Genomic DNA, 25,055 nt, shown 5'->3' on the forward strand with positions numbered 1-25,055 from the left:
TGGGAATAGCTGCAGAGATAGCTGGAGAAGAAGCACAAATGGGACTGTGCCTGCTATGCAGCTCTCAAGATGAGCAAGGCTGGGCACAGACCACTCTCCTCCTTCCTTGCCAGCTGCCTAGAAAAAGCCATGTGGCTCATGTGGTGATAAATTACAAAATATTGTTAGTGACGTCAAGACTCGTTAACAAAGCAAGGACAGATTCCAACCTGGCACTTATTAATGGCTCAAACACTGGAATTACAGATGTGAAAAAAGCAGCTTTAGCTCAAGAGCAACCTTTAGACAAATAAGGGCTTTAAATAAATAGCCAGTTTTAACTTCTTAGTCTGAGACGAGAAGAATTTTGTGAAGACAAAATTCAGCTTTATTGATAACTATTTCACCTTACAACTTAATTTAAAGCATAAGAAATACTGACCTCATATTCCTCCATGTTTACTTCATCTGGCTTTATCATTTCAAGTTTGGCTTGAGCAACCTTCATTATGTTACGGCATCTTACAAAAAGCAAAAAAAAAAAAAAAATCATTAAATACTACTGGGAATTCACAGAAGGTAATATCCTTACAAAGACAGGAGCCTCAAACAGTATGAGCTACAGCCTTATGCAAACCAGTATGAAAATGCCTTGGAAAATGTACATTTTATTATGCATGGTATAATCAGCAGGAGAGGGCACACTTTTGAAGTATGTGTGATGGAGGTCTGTGCTATTTAAAGGATTATTTGTTTTATTTCACTAAAGTGCCACTGCTCAGTCTTTCTTTTAATTTTAAATTTCAGATAGTTTGAAACTCCCTGACAATTACTTTGAAGAACTTTAGAAAATTATTCCCTACACAGAAATCAGACTGTTTTCTAACTTTTAATTTACCTATTTATATAAGTAAGAATTTTGAGTGGAAGAGAGACATTGTCTTGCTCTCAAGTCAGTCACTCACCCAGCTGAAAAGGCTTTGCTCTCTACTGCTGGCTTTCAGGGCAGTGAGAAAACACAGTGAAAAAAGGTACAGAAATCTATGTGCAAAATTATGAACAACACTGAGCATATTTACTTATTTTAGATGAGTAGAAACTCAACTTCTTGATTACTCTTTTAACAGGGATTTTTATAAAGATAATCTGTTTTACAATGTAAGCATGCAAGCTATTAACTAGGTGATAAAGCCAAACACACCAGCCAAATATGAAGGGGTGTTTCCACACATCAGAGAACATTCATGAACACAGGAAATGAGATGTGCAGATCTTATTACCTTTCATCAAAGCTGAGATTGTGATCTCCAAACTGCTCCAGTAATGTCCTCTCAATTATCTTCTTTGGTGCCTGGTTTTGGATGAAGTAAACAATTGCATGACGCAAACGATAATCACATTCAGGTGGTGGATCTTCCTGGGCTAATTTTAGCAGACGTGTGTATTCCAATTTAATTGCCTACATAATTTAAGAAAAAAGACATTATTCCTTCTGGCTTTTAACTCAAACACCACAGACACAAGACACTTTATGTGCCACAGCATTTTGCCTATAAAAAATTTTAACAGTTCCACAGACCACCCTTCTAAGAATTCTAAACTATGTTTTTAAAAAGAAAACAAACAAAACCACAGATAAATTGTCAAGTGTCAAGTTGGTAATTTCTCACACCAGTTAAGCCTGACAAAATCCCAAGTAAACCTTCCCTTGAAAAGCAGGTCCAATCCTGCGCTATGTCTCCCTGAGAGGAGATTTATCCAATCCTTAGAGAGGTTTCTTTAAGCCCAAGACAAGTGTAAGATTTCAGATGCTTGACCTTAAGAAATTTTCTGAAGTTTCATAAGGTAAAAAAGTACCTCTAATACATGGTTAAATGCAAAGACATGAATAAAAAAATACCCTACAGAAAGTTTAGTGAACATGTATGATTTGGAAAATACGAAGTGGGAATGAAATATGTCCTTGAATGAAAAACAAATGATAGGATTTCTGAAGAAAATAATAATTCCATATGAACAGCACTGCCCTACAGGCAGCATGCAGCCTTCCCTGAATATTTTAGAGACATTTTAGAGGTCATCAGAATAATTTACTTTTCCAGCTTTGCCAGCACATTAGGTTTTAATGAACATCATTTGATATGTTCATTATAGATTTTAGTCACTGAAACTACACAGCAACTATATGAACAGGAACAACAAGAAAACGAATTAGAAAAATGGTGAGAAATCAATACATGTTCCATAAGTTCCCTCTGAAAACAGGGAGGATATTCAGATGTTTTCCTAACACATTAGCAAAGTTTCAGTATGCACAAAATAAAGCATCAAAGCAGTCACAAAAAGCCCCAACCCTGCTCAGTATTTCAAATGCCTTTCTGCTGTAATACCTGACAGTCAACTATCATAAATTTGGGCTCCCATCCTCTGCTAATAACACATTTTGTTTCAGGACTAAACATGTAGGGTAATAATCATACAGGTTTAAACACAGAGCATGTGGAGACCTTTGAAACTTAAGAGAATGTTCTGCATCAATCTTTAAATACTCATGATTTGCATTACCATTAAATAGGATGTTTAGGACAACATTATAAATGCCAAAAGCCACAGAGTTTCTATTATCTTACATCAGATGTTCTACCATTAGAAAGTCAACATGGCTAACAATTAAATCTTGATTATTGAGGAAGTAAAAATAAACTGCTATTAGACATTTAATTTTTCATATAATTACTTAGAAGTAGGGAAAAAATGCAACACAAACTCTGTATTTTTATAATAATTTTTAAATAATGTGGTATTCTACAGATCCAGAAATCTTTAACAAAATGAAAAAAACACTGTTTCTACACAAAAAAGGGGACTGTAGAAAAAGGTATTGTATGCTTTCATTTTCTCACTGATGATATTAAATAAAGATCTTAAAGGAAACATTCTGCAAGGAGCTGTCTATAAAGGTTAAAGAACAATGATTTGAAGAGATCGCTGACCAAGAAATATCTGAATGTTAGTCATGTCTTAAACCTGAGGTCTAGAGGGGGAGTGAAAGTTTGGCAGTAACAATGACCCACACCAAAGGAGTTTCACCTCTGTAACATTAAAACAAAGATACAGAACCCCCCCAGTTTTCTGGAAACACTAATTTCATCAAAAACAAACACACAAAGGAACACAGTAACAGTATTAAAAGACATCATAGAAGCTTTTATGGTAAGTTATGGGAAAACGTGAGATTTCATCTGATGCATCCCAGAACAAAAAAATTTGTTCCCAAAACAACCCCACATCATCTGCATCCATTCATACTAATATATTCCTTCAAAATGAACCATGTTTTACCTCTTCTAAAATATTGCAAACACGATTCAGCAGAAAATGAGTAAGGAAAGTTTTCTACTTTATGTCAAAACATTTTCTCACTCAAAGACATTCTGCTCCCGTGAAGCCTAAATGTTTAAGGTTTCAAAATTAAAGACTGAAAACTATTTCAACTGAGTATTGTTTTGATAACTCTAAAGCATTAAATGTAATTTTATTTTGAAGTAATTTTCTGTTTTAAAAGTATCAAAACACCCTTCATATTAAAAAATATAATTAGGCATAATTGAACTTTCTGGTTCAAATCAAGGAGTGATTTGATCAAATGAGGATTTTTTTTTTTTCAACTTAAAAAACAACTTACATATTTTCATTAATAAATCTGGAAAAAAAATAAAAAGAGCAACCAACACTGAATCCCAAACAACCCCAGTTTCACTGAACAGAGGCTGTGGCAGGTGCCTCTCCCTTCCCTGAGATCAGGCACATTTAATAGAGGCAGCCCTGCACACACAAGTATCCACTTCAAACACCCACACAAACAGACAAACCAATTGAGGTTTCAATTTCCTTACCATGGGGTTGCAGAGCTTTGTTGGTGATGTTAGGGTTTTTTGTTTGTTTGTTGCTTGTTTGGGGGTTTTGTGGTTTTTAGAATTTCTTCTAGTGGAAGTACACCATAACAATTAAGAAGAAAACAGACTGCTACTCAATGACAAGCAAGAAACATTTTGCTCCTCTCCAAATCACATTTGAGAGGATTTTACACTTTACATCAAGTCAAAGCAACTCCCTTTCTAATACCCTGAAAATTCAAAAGGCCACGAGCTAAAGGTGCTCAGAAGTTTGTGTATTTAAGAAAATGAACACATTCTTAAATCTGGTGTCACCGTGAAGACTAATCACCATAAAAAGCCTAACGTCTAATTCCAAGTAATAAAACACTGCTTAAATAAATAGCATTGACACCCATGCGGTTATACAAAAGCAAGCAATTTAAATTTATTAAAAATCCTTTAAGGAGTACAAACCAAGAACATCTCTTTGAAATAAACAACAAATGCCTAAAGTCCCTGGGTAAAAAAATCCTGATGTTCCACAGTCTAGCAAAAGCATAGGTTTTATTACTAATAGCAGAAAAAACCCATATACCACTACCGTGCAATCACACACCTAGGTTTCAGTTACTATTAGGTTACTCACTACTATTATTAAAAAGCTAAAATGCAGAAAGGTATATGAGCTGCTGATATCAACATGGCAAATATCTGTATTTTTCAAAGGATAAACATCTAAATGAGGGACTGATATAGACAAGCATGTATAAATGCTAGAAAAGACTTTATATACAGAAAGGGATAGAGGGAGTAGTATATCTTACAAGAAAAGTCAGAGGAGAAAAAGTTGAAAATGTTAGTTGTACCTTAAAGAACCCTGCTTCTGGCCCACACCTGTCATAAACATTCCTGGCTTTACCTATAGCCATGATAATACCTTGCATGTTCGGGGTCAGCATGACCTGCCACAAGGGATTTAAGGTAAAAGTTTTGAATGATTAATATTTTAATGACTAAATTCAATATGCTTTTAGTCTCATGCAAGATGAAACAGCAACTTCATGCATGCATACATTGATATAGCACATTTCAATACAGATCTGGTGAGCATATTCTGCAAATCAAATCATGGCATGTGTATATATAGTTTTACTGTATGAACATTAAAGGAATCTTACAAAAAAGAAATAAAAAGGGAAAATTTCTATGTCAAAAAAGTTACATGGACCAAACTTCCCAGGAAAGGAACATGCACAGTTCAGCATTAGTACCAAGCAGAAACCGCACACTGAATGAGTGCTACCCGTGGCCATCAAAGGATTAAAAAAAAAAAAAGTTTAAGTAAAAAAATCATCCAACCATACTTCAGATATACTGCATTAAAGCCACCTGTATTTTATGCATATTTCAAGGTCAAAATAAGAGACTCACTGCTGCAAATGCAATCAATCCCTGAAACGTCTGCAGACAATTTCATAACCATCAAGTCCAAAACAATTAGCAAACACCAAGCCAAAGACAAGACATCTCTCACTGCTATTCACATCAGTTACACACAATTTGATACATCCAAGCTACTCAGAAAAGCCTTTCTTCTTTTTAATCTGTAAGCAAAGGAAAACACTCCCTCCCTGCCCAAGGTATTGCTGGCGCAGCAACAAACGATGAAGGCTCTTAAAACTCCCTGTGTGTCTCCCACACATAAAAACATTTTTAAAAAGCGAATACACTCACAAAACAAATAAGGAAATAGGCAAGAAAGTTCTCCTCTAGGAACACAATGGCACGGGGACAAAAGTAAAAACAAACAAGCAGGTCATTATATGAGGTTAAATCCTCATTTCTTTCAAGGTGGAGGCTACACATCTGTGAGAAGCTAAACTCAGTCTGATGATGTCAATGAAACCATTTTATTCCCTACCCTATCCTCCCAGTTATAACAGATCACACTTCAGGGCAGAATGACCTGAAAGTCAGGTATTCATTTGCCTAGGGAAGCTAAAGCTCCCCAAGAACCCATGTCTAGAGCCCTGAGAATATGGGCTGCACCAACTCTATTCCCACCCAAAACAAATGTGGAGTAAGCAGTGACGACGAAGGGCAGTTTGATGACCGGCAGTGTTGCTTTCTACTGCTGAAACTGGGCAGCAAAACACAATGTCTTCCAGAAAAACAACAGGCCCCTCAATTATTCCTCAAGTAGTAGCAATTACATGTACCACCACGAGTCTGAATTATTTTTAAGATTTGCAAGATTCAGTTCTACCAGCCATATCATTTTCTGATTATTTCCATGGCTAATTTAACCCTCAAAGCCTAAAAAGCTTAACCCTGGCAAATAAGAGATCAGACTTTACTGGAATGACAAGAAAGCACAAACATTAAGAACATTCTTCAGTGTCTGGTCATCTTTTAGATAATGCAGCAGTGTGCAGTCTTTCACCAGCATTTTGAAGGCTACCTGGCCTAATACAAACATTCAACCTCCACAGCTGAAGAGACAGATACACCTCCAGTGTAAATGGTAGCATGCAAACCGTGCCCAATTAAGAGTTTGTAGTGCTTTCCTTCCATATTTCACAACAAACTAAGACATTGTTAAAGATCACAAATCGCTAAGCATTTAGTTTTGCAGAAGTCTGTTAGGTGTCACAGTGTGCAAACATGCCAAAAACTCTCATCAGGCAGCACAAGGAAGCACCGAGGAGGAGCGGTGCGCACAACTGCAATCCGAGGTACCTCATCGTCATAACCCCCCTCCTCTGACTCAATCACAAAAGTCCCTACATCAGGGATCGCCACCTCTACCACTCGCTGGGTAGGAGCTGCTTGAGCTGGGGCATTATCAGAGCTCTGCAGAAGAAAACCATTATCAGTATGTGTTTGGGGAATAGAAGAATTATCACAATAATTATCAGAAAATACAATAAAATTATGGAGAGATGCAAACTGACAGGCTGATCTAGTACAATGTCCACTGCTGAAATTCTGAAGAAATTCAGAAACTGCATCTAATTAGAGAATATAAGTGATATAACTTTTTAAGCAGTACATTTTAAAATTAAGCCATAATTACTAGAATTTTTTCATTTGTTCTTTATTCACTAATTCTATCTTGACAGGTTAGTATACCAGTATTACGACTCTAATATCCATTACAAATATAAATCACTTGGCAAAGGATGAGTCTGTGAAGCAGTATTTTTGTACATTTCACCCCAAAATTACTAAATATATCATAAAATATCAGAACAGTTTGGGAAGGGACTCCTAAAGATGTCACCCACTAGGTCAGGTTGCTTAGGGACCCATCCAGTCTGGCCTTGAAGAAGGCCAAGTCAGATACTTCTTATCTGAAATACCTGATGAAGTCACATTTAAGGATAGAAACAAACAGAAAGCTAACATTTCCCAATGCTCTGGGAGAAAAAAATACAAAAAAAGCCTCTAACAATCAAGATATTTTAAAGAATATTTAAAGGAGCATTACATTAAACTTGTTTATTTTTTAGAAGAGTAATTAAACAGAAAATCAGAAGATTATCCTAGTCACTAAAATTCTTGGTATGTTAAACTAAGTTTTAAACAACAATGGAGACGAATCTTGGCTTCTATGGTCTATCACTGAATAATAGGTAGTTTGCAACATTTGCAGAACTTAAATCTTGACTCTAATCCAAGCAATCACAAGTGCTATGCTCCTTGTTCTGCAACTGTAACAATCGCCTCACTTCTTAACAAAGATTCAAAAAAAAAAACAGTATCTTTTTACACCCAACACTGTATAAATACAAAGGAGGGCTGTGCAATCAGAAGGCAGAAAAAAAGGACAAAAGGCATAAAATGGAAAAAATGAACATGTGGTGAGTAACCTGCAATCCTGTTACATGTGCTGATGTTGGCTTTCCTTCTTTTATAAATGGACAAACAAAAAGGGAAGTAATGGAATATATGCCTGCATGTCTGAACGCATATGGAAGCAGAACAATTTGAAAGCATGCTGATACACTGAGAAGGAAGCACAATTCTGTATAAGTGAAATTTGGGGATACAGAGAACAGCTTTTAAATGTTAGGAGTACCTTCAGATTAACTAGAAATAGAAGTACATTTGTTTCTAAATAATGTTCGCATGGTTTGTTTTTTTTCTTTTGTCTCACAGTTCTGTCAAGTCCTAAGGTTGACCACTGTGCCATGTACCATTATCCTGAACGACAACATTTGATCCATTGAAAAAAGTATAAGATTCTTTCACATCCCACTGGGATGGTGTCCACAAAGCTTGGAAGGAGGACAGCCTTTTGAAAGAAAATTTATCATGTGTTTTGGTATCTTCACAGCCACCTTTTTGGCTGGAGTAACATGTATTAAACAGCCTCCCACTAAGCTGTTCTGAGAACTTAAAAAAGGCCAATATGCAGCAGCCTTTAGTGGCAGAGTATCTTCTCATCCAGAGTTAGATGAGTTTCCCTGTTAGCTTCAATTTCAGCTTAGCAGAGGAAGCGTGCTTCCCTGCCTTCCTGACACCACAGGAGGGGTGGTAAACACAGCAGGTCAACAGGGTGCCAACAAGCTGCCACGTAATTTTCAAGGATTGTAAGGTATCTGGGGCCAGACTGCTTCTGTTTAATGAGGAGTCACACTTGATCTTAGGAAGCATTTTGTACAGATCTAAACTGTTCATATCCTTAGTGGTTACTAGGGATGCCTAAGGAACCCATTGTACATTTATGGATATAGTTCCACGACAGATGCATATATTATTTTAATGGCACATAGTTTTGTGGCAAACACATTTGTCACTTATCTACATAGTTATAGGGAAGGAAAAAAGTATTTGCTGAAAGAAGAAAATGTCAAATATTAGTTTCATTAATAGCCCATAAAATAGTTAATGTCCCATTCCTGTAAGTATGCTTTGTACAAAGTGAAAACAAACACCCAACACTGATTATTATAAAAATTTTAAATTAATATAGGCATCCCATGAATCACAAAAAATTATTTTTGTCAAGTTGTATATCTGCATTAAAGCTACAGAATACCGTCGAAAACCCCCTTATTTTTGAAAGCTACATTAACTTCCACAGGAACTCAACTATATTCTTACATTTCCCAGATAAAACCCTGAATGTCTAAACAATATTTTTCAAGTCTTTTACATGGACTGTCAATGTTTACTCCTCAAAAATACATGGAACCATCTAACATTTTTAAAAGATGGTGGGCACAAATAGCTGATTGCAATTTGAACAATACGCTGTACTCCTGACAAGGACTTTAATCCCATAAAGAACACCTATCTTAGTGATTTGTTTTTTGCACTACACCCATTGTACACAGTTTCTGGATGGACTTTAGTGTTGGACAGTCCCTGAAGAAAAAGCAATTGTCAGTTCAAAATTTCCAGACTCACACCCTTTTATCAGTTTTTGTATCATTTTCACTTGCAAAATAAAAGCAGAAAAAGTATATCAAGCTTCAAAATGTCCTCACCGTATCCATTATAGCTTCTGGACCTCTATCTTCTTGTTCAGCTAAAGCTTTATTGATTGCTTGTACAGAATCTTCTTTTAAGTGCTTTGAAATATCAGTTCTTGATGGCTGCTCTAAATACTCTGGTTCTCCTGCTTGAACTTAGTGACAGAAATAAGACAATTTTGTGTGTTAACATAAGCATGAATTTTAAATTGATTATTTTTATTTCGATCACTGTCTCATATATAAGGTAAGCACACAGAAAATGCAGGGTAGGTCACACAATTCACAAATACAACTTTGCACCAGTCTGTATCTCAGGTCATTTTAAACACTTCCCTACAAATGGATCTCTGATTTCATATTAGGAACAACAGACCTGTCCTGTCTATAGACCCATTAAGGCTCTTGAGTGAGGGGTATTCATCAATCAATCACCAGGGATGACTGAGAACAAAGGTGAGATTCTAGCTGAGTTTCTGTGGGATACAGACTCAACATATGGAATGTCCTCCAGCCACTTGAGTGCAAGATCCATTTTTACTTTGTAAAATAATAAACACATGGTATTTTTCTGCCTTAAGGGAGATCTCAGTCTCCTCCACTTGAGAGCAATAAATTTATTTCTATAAATAGTGTCTTATATTTCTTACATGATGAAACCAAATTTTGGCAGACTAAACATTCATTTTGTACTTCCCATTAGTAACAAAAGAAATAGCATGAATCTCAAAGTGTTTGTGAATTCAAAACATAAGAAGCAACTTTCTGTAGAGTTTGCAAAACAAACAATCCCATTAAATCACTGCACTTCTTACACTCATTTTGCAATCACATATAGTTGTGAGAAATGCATGCTCAATCTTTAGGACTCAAATACAGCAATGGGAACATCTGGACAGAATATTGCAATGGAGCAAAAGGTGAATGTTACCAAAAACCTGGCAGCTCTGGTTTATAATCAGATTGCCAGTGGTCCTTATTAGCTGGGTTCCTACAAGCATAGGCCTTGCAGTTGCTGGTCAGAATATTTTCCACAATTTTAACACCCTCATTTCCACACAGTAATTTCTTAAGTAGGCTCTACTATTTTCATCATTAAATCTATTCAGTGCACTGCACCAAGTACATTATTCTGCTCTTCAGATCTGAATGGTATTCTAATTTAAAATGTGAATGTAAGTCTCACACTAAATCATCTTGAATAGAAGAAATGCATAATTTACAGACTAACAAATCCTCAAAACAGACTGGTGAGACCTATCTTAAAAAGCCTCAGTTTCTATGGGGGGAAAGAAATGAAAAAAGAAGCTCAGGACAACTTGGAGGGAAAAGGCAGAAGAACCAATTAATAATTATTTTCTTTAAATAAAAAATGAAATGCAAAACCCCCACCCCAAGTACAGTTATCTTGGCTGAGTAAATAACTGTAATTCAAGATTACACAAATTAACTTTTGCTTCCTTTGTTATGTTGTAAAATATACATACAAGCCCCAGTGATTTTTGGTCCTACTCCCTTTCCAAACAGTAGAAGCAGCTAACCTGGAGCAGGTGAGGGTGCTGGTGCCCTGGGTATCTGAGATAACAATTTCTCCTGCTGTGCTTTCTGAGCAAGTTCTGCATCCCACTCTTCAAGTTCTTTTTCAAAACGTTTATTGTCTTCCTTGACATAATCCCTTAGATCAGAAGGCAGCGTGTCCATTCCAACAAGCATCTGCCCCGTTTCTTTGTTGAACTCCTCTGTGGTAACATGAAATATAAGTTTCAGAAAAAGAAAGAATAGGACAAAAGAAAGTAGAAAGTATGTTCAACAGATATCCTCAAGTGAATTACCAGAAATGTATGGTATAGCACCAAACCCCCAAAACTATGTAACTTTATCTGGTTTTGCTATCTGTTGCGCTCTCTATGTGAACATTCAGAGAATACTCACAAAATCCCCACGATTGCTTGACTGTATTACTGCCATGAAGAGCTAGACACAACTAAACTTCCCCAGAGAAAAGGGGAAGGAGAGTGGGAGAGTGGACCTACAGGAATTCAGAAAGCCAGCTGATAAGAACACTAGCTAAATTGAGTAATCTTCCTTTTGGTTTGAGAATGGTCTCTGCAGGGGTATCCTACATCCCAGGGGATCCACCAGCAGTAATTGCCCTGCAGTAAGCAGGCCTCAGATTTAACTGGAATGGCACAGGCAGCCTACAGGGCCCAAACACCCTATGGCTGCAAGTGCACCACCAACCTGCCAACCCAGGAATGTCAAGGGTAATATTGGTTCTCATTCACAAACTGAACAAATGAGCGCTTGAGCCTTCTGCCTATGAAAAAACAGGAACCTGAATATTTTCCATGACCTTCTACAGAATCTCTGGACCCTTTCACAGACAGCTCTCTGTCTACCATTATCAAAAACTTTGTGCTAAGGGATCACTGTCCTCTCTTTAATCACTTCCAAACAAAGCCTTATAGCTGCATACTCCTACATGACCTGAAAAATTTTTCCTAACCCATGTATTACTTAGGTTTTATGTATAGTTGGTAGGACTAAGTTATTCACATTTCAATTTACTGCATAAGCTTTCAAGTTTCCACGCTCCAGTAGAGTGTATCAGGGCTCTGAAGCTTATGGGGAAAAAAGCTGCTACATGAGGATTTTAATCTCAAAAGGCTCATTTCTCTATTTCCATACTTCTCTTCTAATCTTGAGATAAACCCTCCAAAATTCTGCAATCCCTTCTGTAAAATATTTACAAACAGTGTGGTTTTTTTAGCTTAATAATGCTGAAACACAGGTATCATCTTTATTGATCTATAAGCTGAACAGCAATTGTTCCACCCACAAAAACAATCTAATAATTTGCAGCAGGAATAAAACTTTCAATAACTATTAAAAACATTTCAAAAATCTGGAAATCCATCTGAAAGAAGTTTGCTTTACCAATGTATTCAGCTATTCTATATCATGCAGAATCTGTGTAGATTACATTACCTTGTATCAAGTACTGCTCCTTGTCATTGATATACATTAAACAATATGCACTGGCATTCCTGTAACCACCAAAAGAGTCCCGCTCCAACTCTTCCCAAGTTGACTTTGTCACAGAAATATCATTATATTTCATCCATCTGTTTTGGTGGTGGTCATAAATATATGCCCAGTAGTGTCCTGCATTCGCTTGACCCTCATGAACTAGGACAGCATGCAACCTATAAGGAACCTTAAAAAAACAAAATAGGAAATAAATGTCAAACCCTCCTTGACAGCATTTAGTTCCTACTGTATGCCACCAATAATTGCTACATGAAATAAAAGTAACTGAAATAAAGTTAATCAGGATCAAAACATAACACAGAGGAAAACCAAGTAAAACTAGCAATTCACTAAGCATAAGGACTTGGAACTATGTTACTTACCACTGCCAGTTACAGGAGATCTTAAAAATACTAGTGTACGACATGTATGCCTACTCTGCTGTCTTTACTGCCACTCATCCTCTTTTCTTAATTCCTTAATATTCCTACTTTCATTGTATCTACCAAAAAAAACCCTCAAATAAGTCAGCCTTGACTGTCTATGATTTGCTTCAGTTCTGACCTGGCAAACCTGTCGAAAAGTCTGGAAAGGCACATGCAAATTTAAGTAATAAACTCAGTGCTTTCTGTGTGACAGAAAAAGAATTGATTTAAATTAGTATCTGCTTCAGTTACCCAAAAATAAAATTCCCACAGTAAAATAGGAATACAACTGTTTTCCAGTGTTTTAACTGTATCAGGAAAAGACAAATAAAGCATGGAAGACCTGAAGAGGTCCTCTCCTCCTCCTGAGGCAAAGGACAGTTTCTAGGATCAGTGGAAAATGAATTCCAGGCTACATCTGTTATCCAACAACTAAGAACAATGGGAAACTTAGTTTCTGCCTAAATAATTGGCAGTCTGAAGGAGAGAGGGAGAAGCAAAATGAATGAGTTCTTCCTTACTTACACATCTTCTGAGAACATCTTAGTGATTGACTCATTTTAACCTGCTGGAAGAGCACATGCAACATAAAAGGGAAAGCTGAGCTTCTCTGCTGTGCATAGTGTGCCTCAATGACAACAGCTCAGATGGGATGAAAAACCCCAAAACCACCTTGTGCTGGTGTCACAATCTGGACTGAAGATAAATAGTCTCTTTAACTCAAGGTATATTCAGTATTTTTTTGCAAATATTGTTTGAGCACTACAACAATCATAAATATACACATAACCCTGACTGGAGAAACTCCTTGAAGTTATTTTTAGCCTGATCATTCTCTTCCAGGCTATATGCAATGCTGGAGATTTTGCAACTCCCCTTGAACTGTAAAGCAGAGTGACTGCACAGCAGCTGGAATCAAACAACCTGTCTTTCCAGAGACTAAACCATACTCTAAATCTCCCAAACACAAGGAGTATACCCAGAAGAAATCCTGGCAAGTCCTTAAATCTAAATGCTCTGGGGTTTTTAACATCTGTTATTAAACCAGTGCGAAAGCCTCCTTAACATGACTGCAAGCCTCTGTATATGCACAAAAATGTATGCAGATCCTGATTTAATATAAAAGGTGTCTCTTTAGACTTTGTCAAAACAAAATTTTCTTACCCTAAAATCAGGAACTAAAAATCCCCATTGAATTTAAAGTGTTTTACTTAAAACCATGTGAGCTGGGTCAGCTTGAGGGTCCCCACCCTTTCCTCCAAGCCAAGAGAAGCAGCTGTCAGTCACCCACACTGAGCTTTCAGGAAGGTTCCCCACAGAGGTCTGTGACCAGGGGACAGGTGAGTCCAGTGCCAACAGGCAGCTCTTGTGATAAGCCATTATATCAACAGTAATTAATAGCACAAGGTAACACAAACATAGGTGGCATTAAACTTCTCAGTTTACATATACTATTCAGAAACCAGGAATGGAGCTTCACCAGCCCAGTCACATGTAGCCACAGAACAGATATGTCAAAGCTGCTATATCCAAGATGAACTCCCAAAGAAAAAACAGTTGTGACTCTTTCCCAACAACAAGTTCACAGAAGGAAGGAAATAAATAAGCAGCTGATAAAACATTCATTCAGGACAATGAAACAAAGATTTCTGGAATGTATTTCATATGACAATTTGACAAAGGTTTTATGGACTACTGTATCTCCTTAGAATCCAAAAGGACAAAAGGAGAAGACAAAGAGTTTATCAAATAATTCATAAATACACTAGGAAGCATCCTGCAAATATTATATGTTTGTCTTAAAAATGTGTCTAGTTTTATGTGCATAGAACTTGACTTCAAGACTTCAATCCTGCAATTGTATTTTGCAGAGGGAAACTGTTCCCAGGGAATGGGACAATACCCAGCTATCAAATCACCCAGAGACAGAGGAAGCAGGGAAAAGTAGACAGCTCTGTGTACCTGCCTCCTTCCTATTGTGCCAAAACAGTCACAGGGACAAACCAGGTGAGCTGCAGAAGGGCAGCTTCCCTTCCAGCCTGTGATTTCAAAGGGGTTCAGCACCTACTTTGTGTTTTACTAAGTAATCTCTTTTTTCTTTTGTAATGACAGCTGACTAGTATCTTTGCTATCCAGAGGTATTTCTTCCTGTAACACCTAAGCCAACACAGACTATTTAGATGCAAGTTACCAAATTAATTAATTTTACTGTTAGATGACATGTAACCTATGGCCTTATTCTTAGAACACAAGTATTAAGGGAAAAAAGTGCCTGCTAGTAGCAAGCTTCAAGAAAGCCATCTAGGCAAATCTGCCTGATATCCTTAACATCAGAGTTCAGCTGCTAGTAACTATTAGGAGCTATGTACAAAATGAAAACATACCTCAAGAAAACCTGTAAGCTGAACAGATCTTACTTGTAACGAAAATATTTCTTTTTACCAACAGAAAGTAACAGAGGAAGTAATCCTTTACCTTAAAACCTCTCAGAGTGAGAAAACATGAGCATGTGAACGTAAGAAACAGCAGAGGAGCCACAACTCCATAGCAGAACATTCTAAAAACAGAGTAAGAATTTGCTAGAAGATCGCTTAAACTAATAATCAAAGTTGTGACTGATACATAATCTAGAAAAAGTTAAAAAAAAAAAACAAAAAAAAACAAAACAAAAAACCACTCACTTGAATTAACTACAAATCAAAATCAGGAGCCTTGAATTTCTGTGTATTAGAATGGAGGTTGCAATATGCAGTGGCACTAAGCAGCCAAGTAAAGAGTACTTTCCCGAGTCTAATGTTTCACCATCTTAAAGCCATAAGGTCACTGAGTAATATGGGCAAATCAAGGCAAGACAATTTTGTTGTGCGAATCTGCATTCAGGTAAAAAATGGGGATCAGAGATAGAACATATTTGGGCTTTTCATCATAGCTGCCTGAATTTAAGCATGTCACCTGTAAAATACTGTAATGCTGTCTTTCACAACTAAAGGGCTTACAAAACCTATTACGACTTTGCCATGAAATTTCTCAAAACAGTACATAATTGTATACTTGCTCTGTTTTCAAGCATCTAAGAATTTTTTTAAAGTGCCAAAAAGGATCTATTTTCAATTATCTCATGCCAAAACTGTACTTACTTGGACCATTGTTTTGTCAGAGTACATCAATTCAATTGTCCGATGTATTCTAGATATACTCTCTTGTAAATCTGAAAGACAAAGAAGAAAGAACCTCTCTTCCACAAGGCTGTATAATTGCACACGACTACATCTTTATCTCATGAAAAGCCAAACAGGTACATTTGACACGTGGTACATCTCTCTACAAGCCAAATGCTAAACCTCCTTGGATGAAAGATTTCCCCTACTTGCACAAATCCTTTCCTACAGCAAATGCATTCCATAGTGTGTAGCATTACCTCTTGTGTCATTCTCTACTTCAGTCCTCCAGCGATGCAAACAGCCCTCCAGGACAGACAGCTCCTCCTCTGTGATGTGCCTTGGTGCTGGATGCATTGGCAGGTCAGGGGGAATCCGTGATTGTGTGAATGGTTTGTGTATTACTGATCTTTGTACAGGAGATGTGCTTGGGACATCTGATGATGAAGGCCCCTGCTGTTCTATTGTGCTGCATTCATTCAAAACATGAAATATAAAAACTGAATCATCACATAGACAGACTAAAAGTTACACCATGAAAATAAGCTTTTCATCTGAAAAAGAGCATTTTAAAGGTAACAAGTTCCTAAAGTGCAATCCAGAACAGGTAACTACAATAGCAATATGGAATTAGTATTTAAATTATGAAAACTTTGACGTGTATTACATATTAGCACAACAACAAAGTTTGCTTTATTTGAAACACTACTGAACAATTTCAAATCATGTCATACACGTAATTAACTGTGGTTTGAAAAATTTACAGCCAAATGGCAGAGAGAGAAATCACAGTAGTTTGTCTTATGGCCAATGACCATAAAATCCAATAAGCACAAATTTTTTGTTTCATAACTTCCTTCATGTGTCTTATGCCTAGCAGACATACTTTTTCTAATGTCCTACCTCCAATTTATTTTAGCTGAACAGTAATAATGAAGGGACTTCTGATATTTATGCCACACTGGAAATGTGCTACCAACCAATCTAAATTTGTTCCAAACCACTCTAACAAGAACTGCAAAGCAGTTCAACAGATCAACAAATCACCTCTATATAATTACACTGCATAAGAGGAATCTGAAGATCTTTCTTGCATGCCACTGAATTTTTACTTTGTGTACAGCATCATGATACAGCCTAAAGAACTTGGATTCTTCAGGAGTTTAGAAAGTTCTGAGAACGTTAAAGAGCTGAAAATGTCACTCCATATAACATGCTGCTTTATACAGAGGGACAAAAAAGCCACAATACTTACATTTCTACAGAACAAACTTCCTCTACAGGAGTTTGAGCAGTTTATTACTTTTGAGATTACATTTCATGCAAGCAATGGTAATTTTTAAAAGTTTGTCTTCTCTTATCAATCATCACAATTTCTGCTGGCATTATATCAGTAAGGCATTGGACATCTTTTTAAACCCTTTTTAGATTCATGTACTTCACTTCTCTAAATGACAAATTTAACAAGCTTGACTGACCCAGAAGACAGAACCCTACTGCCCAAACACAACATACAAAGCTATGTTACAAACTGTTAAATGGCCACTTATGCAAAATTTTACTCTATTACCATAGAATTATTTAGGTTGGAGAAAACTTCTAAGATGATGAAGTCCAACCGTTAACCCAGCACTGCCAAGTCCACCACTAAACCATGTCCCTCAGTGCCAAGTCTACACATCTTTTAAATACCTCCAGGGATGACTCCACCACTGCCCTGGGCAGTCTGTTCCAACATTTGACAATCCCTTCTGTGAACAAATATTTCTTAGTATCCAATCTAGTGCAATCTCCTCTAGTGCAACTTGAGGCTGTTTCCTTGTGTCCTGTCACTTGTTACCTGGGAGAAGAGGCTGGCTCCCACTTGGCTACACCCTCCGGTCAGGCAGTCATAGAGAGTGATAAGCTCTTCCCTGAGCCTCCTTTTCTCCAGGCTGAGTCTCCCCAGCTCCCTCAGCTGCTCCTCATCAGCCTTGTGCCCCAGACCCTTCCCCAGCTCCATTGCCCTTCTCTGGACACTCTCCAGCACCTCAGTGTTTTTCTTGCAGTGAGGAGCCCAAAACTGAACACAGGATTGAGGTGTGGCCTGCACCAGTCCCCAGTGCACAGGGGACAATCACTGCCCTGGTCCTGCTGTCACACCACTGCTGATCCAAGCCAGGGGCCATTGGCCTTCTTGGCCACCTGGGCAGAGCTGGCTCATGTTCAGTCACTGCTGACCAGCACCCCCAGTCCTTAACTGTTGGGCATCATCTGCAAAATGATTGAACATACACTCAATCCCCTACACTGATTTACTAGCTTAAACAGGGAGAAAAACAACATTATTGGACACTGATCTCTCCGGTACTTTAGCTACTCTGTATTTAAGAAGTCAGATTATTTAAGTTCCTGACAAATTTGGTAAGACATGCACACTGCATGGCAGAAAAGGAGCTTAGCTCTCAGGCAAAAAGTAAAAGATAAATTGCACACCAGAAACCTTGATGCTATGCAGCACATACACACTGCCCAATTCAGATTCTTAAACAATACACATGGGAATCAATGACCTCACCAGAATCTTCTGTCTATTTAGAATTGTAGATGGAATTGGGCTGTGCTTGAAAATGGTAATCTCCTTGTGAAGACATTTTTCTAAGTGCATGAGACAAACCCAGGTCATCAGCATTTTTGTTTATTTAAGCCTGCCATGCTGAAAGAAAAGAGCAGAAACTTTACCCTCCCCGCCCTAGAGATGCCCGGTTTTATTGGTCTGGTGCACAAAGCAGCTGAACGTCCTCACTCTCTCCCAGAGGCTGGTTTGCTCTGGCCTCTGCCCAGGGAGCAGGAGGCAGCCCTTACCTGGGAGGGATCTGTGGTGGCAGTGTGCTGCTGGCAGGGGCACTGGCACCCAGGTCATCCACGGGGGACGTGCACACCGGCTTGCTGGAGGCAAACTCCAGGGCATACTGCAGGACATCTACCAAGGGGAATCGTTTAGGACCAGAACCATAGCTTAAATATCTGTTAACCACAAAACGTATTAATGCCATGACTCACAGATACAAAAAAAAAAAAAGAACAAAAAAAATTATATATTTTTTTTCTGATTGACTGCAATTAATTAAAGCAAACCTTTCCTAGCATGTTTCATGAATCAGAATTACAACACTTATACACAGCTTCCAAAGAAATGGCAAAAGAAAAGAGATATAGCAAGGAAATCTCAGGTAAATAATTATACACAAAGTGCATGATTGCAAAGTTATTCTATGTAGCCCATAATAATATTTGCATTTGCACAGTTATCTATAGTACCGTTCTAATCTCTGTTGTAAAACGGTGAGGTACTCTTTGAGTCTCTTGATTTCATCTCGTTTAATTCTTGTTATTTCTCTGTTTTTGTGCATATACCTGTAAAACGTGAAATTTAAAAAGTAGTGTCAGCCCATAGTATCCCAACAGTGAAACTGAGGTCTGTCTCCATCAGCCATGCAGTTCAGTACTAACAAAAACTCACACCCTCTAGAACCTACAACATACTCAGCACTAAAACAGAACTGACAAGAAAATGAGCCTTCCCTTCCACAACTTTCAGAAGATGCTTTTTCCCCAGTGTCAAAAGCTCTGTTGATACCGTGGATGACAAACATGTATTAGAAAGCCACTATTAGAGAGATTCTAAATTAAGTAGTTTAAGTGGCAACCATAGAGCAATACTCCTGTTTCATTATTTAGGTTCACAAATAACTTTCAGCAGCTAACTGAAAGCCATCCTGGTATTTCTACTCTACAGAGAAACTGTGTGCACTTAGGCTGAGAACTGACTGCACATTTGAAGAGTATCTGGAACACCACAAAATATCCAACTTGTCACCCTGTTTCCCAAAGGGATCCATAAATGGAGGGTCTGATTTTTCAGAGTATTTTGCCTGTGTACACAAGTTGCTAGCAATAAATGAAAGTGGAAGCAGGTTTTTGACACAAAGCAGCAGTATGTCTTAAATTGTGATCTATGTGTATTTTCTGAAACAGATGAAACCCACGAAAACTCTAACTTGTGTAAATAGAACATAAATTTACTATGATTCAAGTGAGCATAAGACACATCATCAACTTTAACAAATTTACAAGACTTATTTTATATCCACACTAGAAATTTGTTGATAATATTATACCATACCTGTCTAGATACAAAATTGGAGGAAATTCTAATTTGTTGTGTATCTTCTCTGGTCTCCCCAAAGCCTGATTAAACTCAAATCTTGACAGCTCAAAAGTTAAGACAGGAGGAAGCTCTGTGAACCAGTGCTGGATGAAGAAACAAAAATCCCCAAAATTAATGCCTTCCAATAGCAGAAATTCAGTAATAATGATACAATACCTGCAGACTGACACAGCTATGACAGAAACTGGTTTTAGAGTGGGTCAGCATAAGTTTTCCAATGCTACTACCCTCTCTCTTCAATGTAAACACAGACTATTTGTTGCCCATGCTGCATAAGAGCTTTGCTATCTGTGCTCCAGCAGAGGAGGCAGAAATACTTTTTCCACTCATGCATTTTGCTCATACAAAAGTCGGCTCATGCTTGAGCCTACCTGCCTTGCCAACTGTTCTGTTCCCTTAACTCCTCAATGATATTGAAAGGGTTGTTTGCACAGTTAGCAAGTACTCTTCCTGCTATAGTTCTCTTAGACTCAACTTCCTGATCCTTTCATTCACCTAGTAACATTCAAAGCTTCTAATGACCCCCTCTGAAACAGGATCAGTGAGTGTTTGACATTTCCTCCATACTAACAGCTTAAAGTTTCTACTCACATCTCTAATTATCTTACTATCATCATCTTACCCCATTTGTCTTTGACTACTCAGCAGAGGTCTATCCACAGTCCTCATTTCTTTTTTTACATACATTGTTTCTCAACTACAAAGCAAATCCAGCTCCAGTTCCAGAATTGAAGATATTTTTTCCTCTCCATTCTCACATATAACAGCCACAGTCTACCCATTTAATAATTTTTGGGTGTCTAACCATCACCTGAAGTTTCTCTGATTGCTGCAGACACTATTGACACATTTGTCATCAGTGCCATAGCCCAGATGTGGCATCTGACTCAGGGCTCACTTCAAGTTCTCCTATCTAGCCAAATGTCTTGAATAGTCCTTTCATATAATAACTGGCAAACAGCCTTTTCTTCCTGTGCTAATGGCTAAAATTCTCTTGAAGCAGGATTTAAGTTCCTCAGGACAGAGAATGTCTCCTTCTTCTTTCCTACACTAGCTTCACTAGCTGACACCCTGCTCTGTAACTGAGGCTTTTAGGTATCATGATAGGAATACTACTAATAAGACTAGCCAAGTTAAATCAATACCACATTAGAGTCAATGGTGGGAAAAAAGAGAAGAAATACAGAACATTACTTTGAGGATCTTTCAACACATTTGAGTACCACATTATTATTCCCTTTAAGCTTTGATATCAATCAACTCAGAGAAAAGTTTCTTTAAGTCTTTGTTCAGTTGAGACAGACCATGTTAAAGCTACAAGAAATTCAGAGCTCTTTAGTACTTCCAAACTTTCCAGTGCACTGTAACATCTTTCAGGAATTACATTTAAACACAGCTACTAAAAGAAGCAATATCACTATGGATTACTTCAGGAAAACGTAACCAATTTACTTGGTCCTAGTAATAATGAAGCAATGTTTTTTTCTAGAGTAAGACTTAACACATTACTTTTCTTGTTTTTCCACCTCTGTCAATCTGTCATATGACTATTTCACTTTTATTTCCACATGCTAAGAAGCAAAGCTTACAATTTTACAGAACTTAAAGCTTAACAGTATAGATTTATACATCACTATCCTGCTGTTTCCCAGTTTCCCAATATTACAAGTTAAGAAAGCCTACAAAACCCATGTCTGACATTTCTAGTCAAGCATTTATAATAGAACTGGCATTTTTATGCATGAATACACACAGGTTATAACTGTAAGACAACCTTTAGTTCGTAAGATGAACAATTGCGCTCTTGTAGTAGGTACATACAAGGTTTCACCTTGCATGGAGAATCTAAACTTGGGATTGTACCAAGAAATTTATGAGGTTTTGTTTTCTTCAAATTACATTTCAGGAGTTATGCTCGTTGTAGAAGAGATGCCATAGAACATTTGTTGTAAAACAAGAATTGGTACCAGAACTTCAGACCGGAGGATGATTTCAGTGTGCGTCACTAGGCTTCACAATTAAACCCCGTGTGTACTTTGATATTAAAGGAAGCAAAATTTCATTACTGCGAAAGACTGACATCAAGGAAGAAATTACACCTGAACTTTTTAAGTAGGAAAAAACTTCCTAAGATTTCACACCTTTAAAATAACTGTGATGAAACAAGAGCGGCTGTGTAAAGAGAAAGTAGCTCAGCCTTTACAGGCAATGGGGATTCCCATTTATACAGCAGGTGCCATGAACCATAAAAACCAGACAGGAAACCCAAAGAAAAATAAAGGGCACTACAACAACATCCCAAGAGAAGTCCACAGGAGCACTTAACTCACCTCCTGACCAGACTTTGCAGAGTTTTCTGAATGGAGAGATTCAATTTCCCCTTCAATCATTGCAGCTTCTAGGCACTCATGCAGATCTTTAAAGCCATTAACCTGTAGTGGATACTGGCCAAACATTTCTGTGTTTTCAAATTTTTTACCTTCACATGAAAAATTAAACAGTTAATGTTTTAGAACAAAAATTTACCATGAAAAAAACCCTATTGATCCTAGGTCAATTGATCTAGTCTACTGAACAATACCCACATTGTTCTTATTGAACAATTTAATTATATATCAAAAGACAATTTATTCAAATTGTTGCTCAAGCAATATTGAAAATTACTGTATTTTCCCCTTCAGCCTATTTTTATTTTTATTTTGTTTTAGCATCTTTTGGTAATAAGCAAAACTCAAAATTACTTGGCACTACAGATGTATGGGAAGTTTGACACATATAAATCAAAGTCCTCCAAATCCTCCCCTGCAAATAGAGGCTTCATAATACAAATATATATTGTATCAGCAAAGTCAGTGGAATTGCTGGTATGAAAGAGCCCTTTGTATAAGGACACTTTGCAAAAATAAGCCACAAAAGAGAACATTCATTTCTGTCCTGAAAACAAGATTATAATTTGGTAACACTGTATAAAGATGTAAGTGTAAAAATGAGGAGAAATATGGGGGATAAGAGATTTCAACCTAGAAATTCAATTTATTTCAGCCTAAAGTCAGTAACAAGTCTTGCATCTCCTAGTTTCTTTTCTTTTGTTTGATTTTTACATATCTCCTCTGCTAAAATGAGAATCTAAGGGATGAATGTAGCTAAATATAAAGAAGCAAGAATGCTATTAGCAAGAAATCTGCAGAATGGTTCTGAAGTCTGACAACAACTCATTAGAAACATGGTCAAGGCCACAGAATAACCTGGAAGCCACTTAAAAGACTACACCTGCTTCATTCAAATGCTAAAGTCATTCATTTGGATGGAAGGCAGAATCATCAACATTAAAATGACTCAAAAATACTTTCATAGCCTTTTGGAAATAGAGAACAGTACAATTCTGCAGATCTACTAATTACATACAGATAAGATACAAGGAAGCTTGTTGTACAGTCTCTTCCTCCTTAGCACTCTCCAACACTGCCCTTGAGCAAGTTTCCACTGACTTGTTTTCCAACAAACTGTACTTTTAGGAGGGTGAGTTTTCCATATGAGAAATTGTGCAGAAGGAAATGCAATTACTGAAGTTTTCAATTGCATTAAATGAATCAGAGGGAGCACAAGAGAACAGCTCAGTGAAATACAGTATCTTGCCTTCTGTACACTGTTAGTGGTAACAGCACCCCAGTAATTTCTTCCCAGCATCTTCCCTCAGCATCTCACCCCAACTTCTGCTGAACTGAGAACATACACTCAGCTCCTGAAGGTGATGAAAACAGTCTTTGTGGATCCCTGCAGCTCACTGCATTTCTCCTCAGTCTCGTACCTGACCGACCATTTGTCACAGTCAAATGTATGTATGTGTGCTCTCCACATCTGCTTCTGCAGAAGTAGCTAAAATCCTAAAAATGCATCACTAATCTGTGTGCTTGGACAAGTACAGATCAGACATGACCAGAGAAGTCCAAGTAAATTCTGATGCATACCTTCAAGTACACCTACTGCTAGAAAGCGTCCATAAAACAACTCCACCATTGGGTTCTTTGGTTTCTCTCCATCCCTAAAAGAACAGGAGCTGTGTTAGTGCAAAAAACATCCAAGTCAAAGCTACAAACTTTTATATCAAACTATTAATTTTTCTCAAATTCAGAGTTCATAATGAATGAATTCAGAAGTTTAAAAACCTCTGAATTGATTATAGAAATTATGCCCATTTTACTGTTAATTTATTTTTGTACTTCCCTCTAATGACAATAAGAATGATTCAGATATTTGCAGGGAAAAGTATATTCTGAAACTAATTTTCAGAAGCATTTAATTTTAAGACAATCTACGCAAACCAGATCCAATAATGAGAGTTTAAACTGTACAAAACCCTTGTAAAAACTGTTTCTTGAAACATTATAGAAAAAAATCATGTATTCAAAAGAGTTTCCAGATGCTCACTAATATAAACAATGAGTATTTTCTTCTGAGGTGAGAAAGAGGAGCTAAGTTTTGAAGTACTTTAACTACAGGATCAAAAAGCAAAATGGCATGAAAATAAAAAAAAGTCTAATTGACTATCTACAAAACACCTCTCTATTTTACTCTTTATATGCTCTGGACTTCATGGAGTTAGATAACATGAAATAAGACAGTGAAAAACAGACTACTCGTGGAAAATACCTGAAAATATTGATGTGTATGTAAAAAATCACACTTGAACTAAAACAAGCTACAGAGTCAAATTTTTTTCAGCCATACAGAGAATTGGATTTTTGGTCATTTGCTTTGCTTTTTTCTCATCTAAAATGTTCAACATGCAGAGCTAGAAAAAAAATCTTACCTCTCTTCTTCAGCTTTAATTTGGAAGGCATCTTCTAGCCAATCTAATAATTTGTGTGTAAATTCACTAACGTCTTGCTGTTAAA

At 37.2% G+C, this 25,055-nt stretch overlaps 1 protein-coding gene across 3 annotated transcripts in view; it reads right to left on the reverse strand.

The window, feature by feature from the left end:
- Positions 1–25,055, reverse strand: part of USP25 (ubiquitin specific peptidase 25) — an 88,130-nt gene that overhangs the window by 8,097 nt on the left and 54,978 nt on the right. For 2 of the 3 annotated variants that reach the window (XM_053969097.1, XM_053969105.1), the window contains 13 exons: positions 24,971–25,047; positions 24,129–24,202; positions 22,491–22,639; positions 20,116–20,243; positions 19,251–19,346; positions 18,795–18,956; positions 16,211–16,419; positions 15,930–16,000; positions 12,326–12,554; positions 10,879–11,076; positions 9,353–9,492; positions 1,260–1,438; positions 422–500 (listed from right to left, as the gene is read on the reverse strand). In XM_053969097.1, coding sequence (XP_053825072.1) covers positions 422–500; positions 1,260–1,438; positions 9,353–9,492; positions 10,879–11,076; positions 12,326–12,554; positions 15,930–16,000; positions 16,211–16,419; positions 18,795–18,956; positions 19,251–19,346; positions 20,116–20,243; positions 22,491–22,639; positions 24,129–24,202; positions 24,971–25,047 — 1,791 coding nt within the window. Of the gene's footprint in view, positions 1–421; positions 501–1,259; positions 1,439–4,723; positions 4,820–6,596; positions 6,711–9,352; positions 9,493–10,878; positions 11,077–12,325; positions 12,555–15,929; positions 16,001–16,210; positions 16,420–18,794; positions 18,957–19,250; positions 19,347–20,115; positions 20,244–22,490; positions 22,640–24,128; positions 24,203–24,970; positions 25,048–25,055 lie in introns of all 3 variants that reach the window. The other variant, XM_053969113.1, reaches the window with a different exon arrangement.

Source organism: Vidua chalybeata, chromosome 2 (assembly GCF_026979565.1).
Source record: "Vidua chalybeata isolate OUT-0048 chromosome 2, bVidCha1 merged haplotype, whole genome shotgun sequence".
In the NCBI taxonomy this organism is placed as follows: Eukaryota; Metazoa; Chordata; class Aves; order Passeriformes; family Viduidae; genus Vidua; species Vidua chalybeata.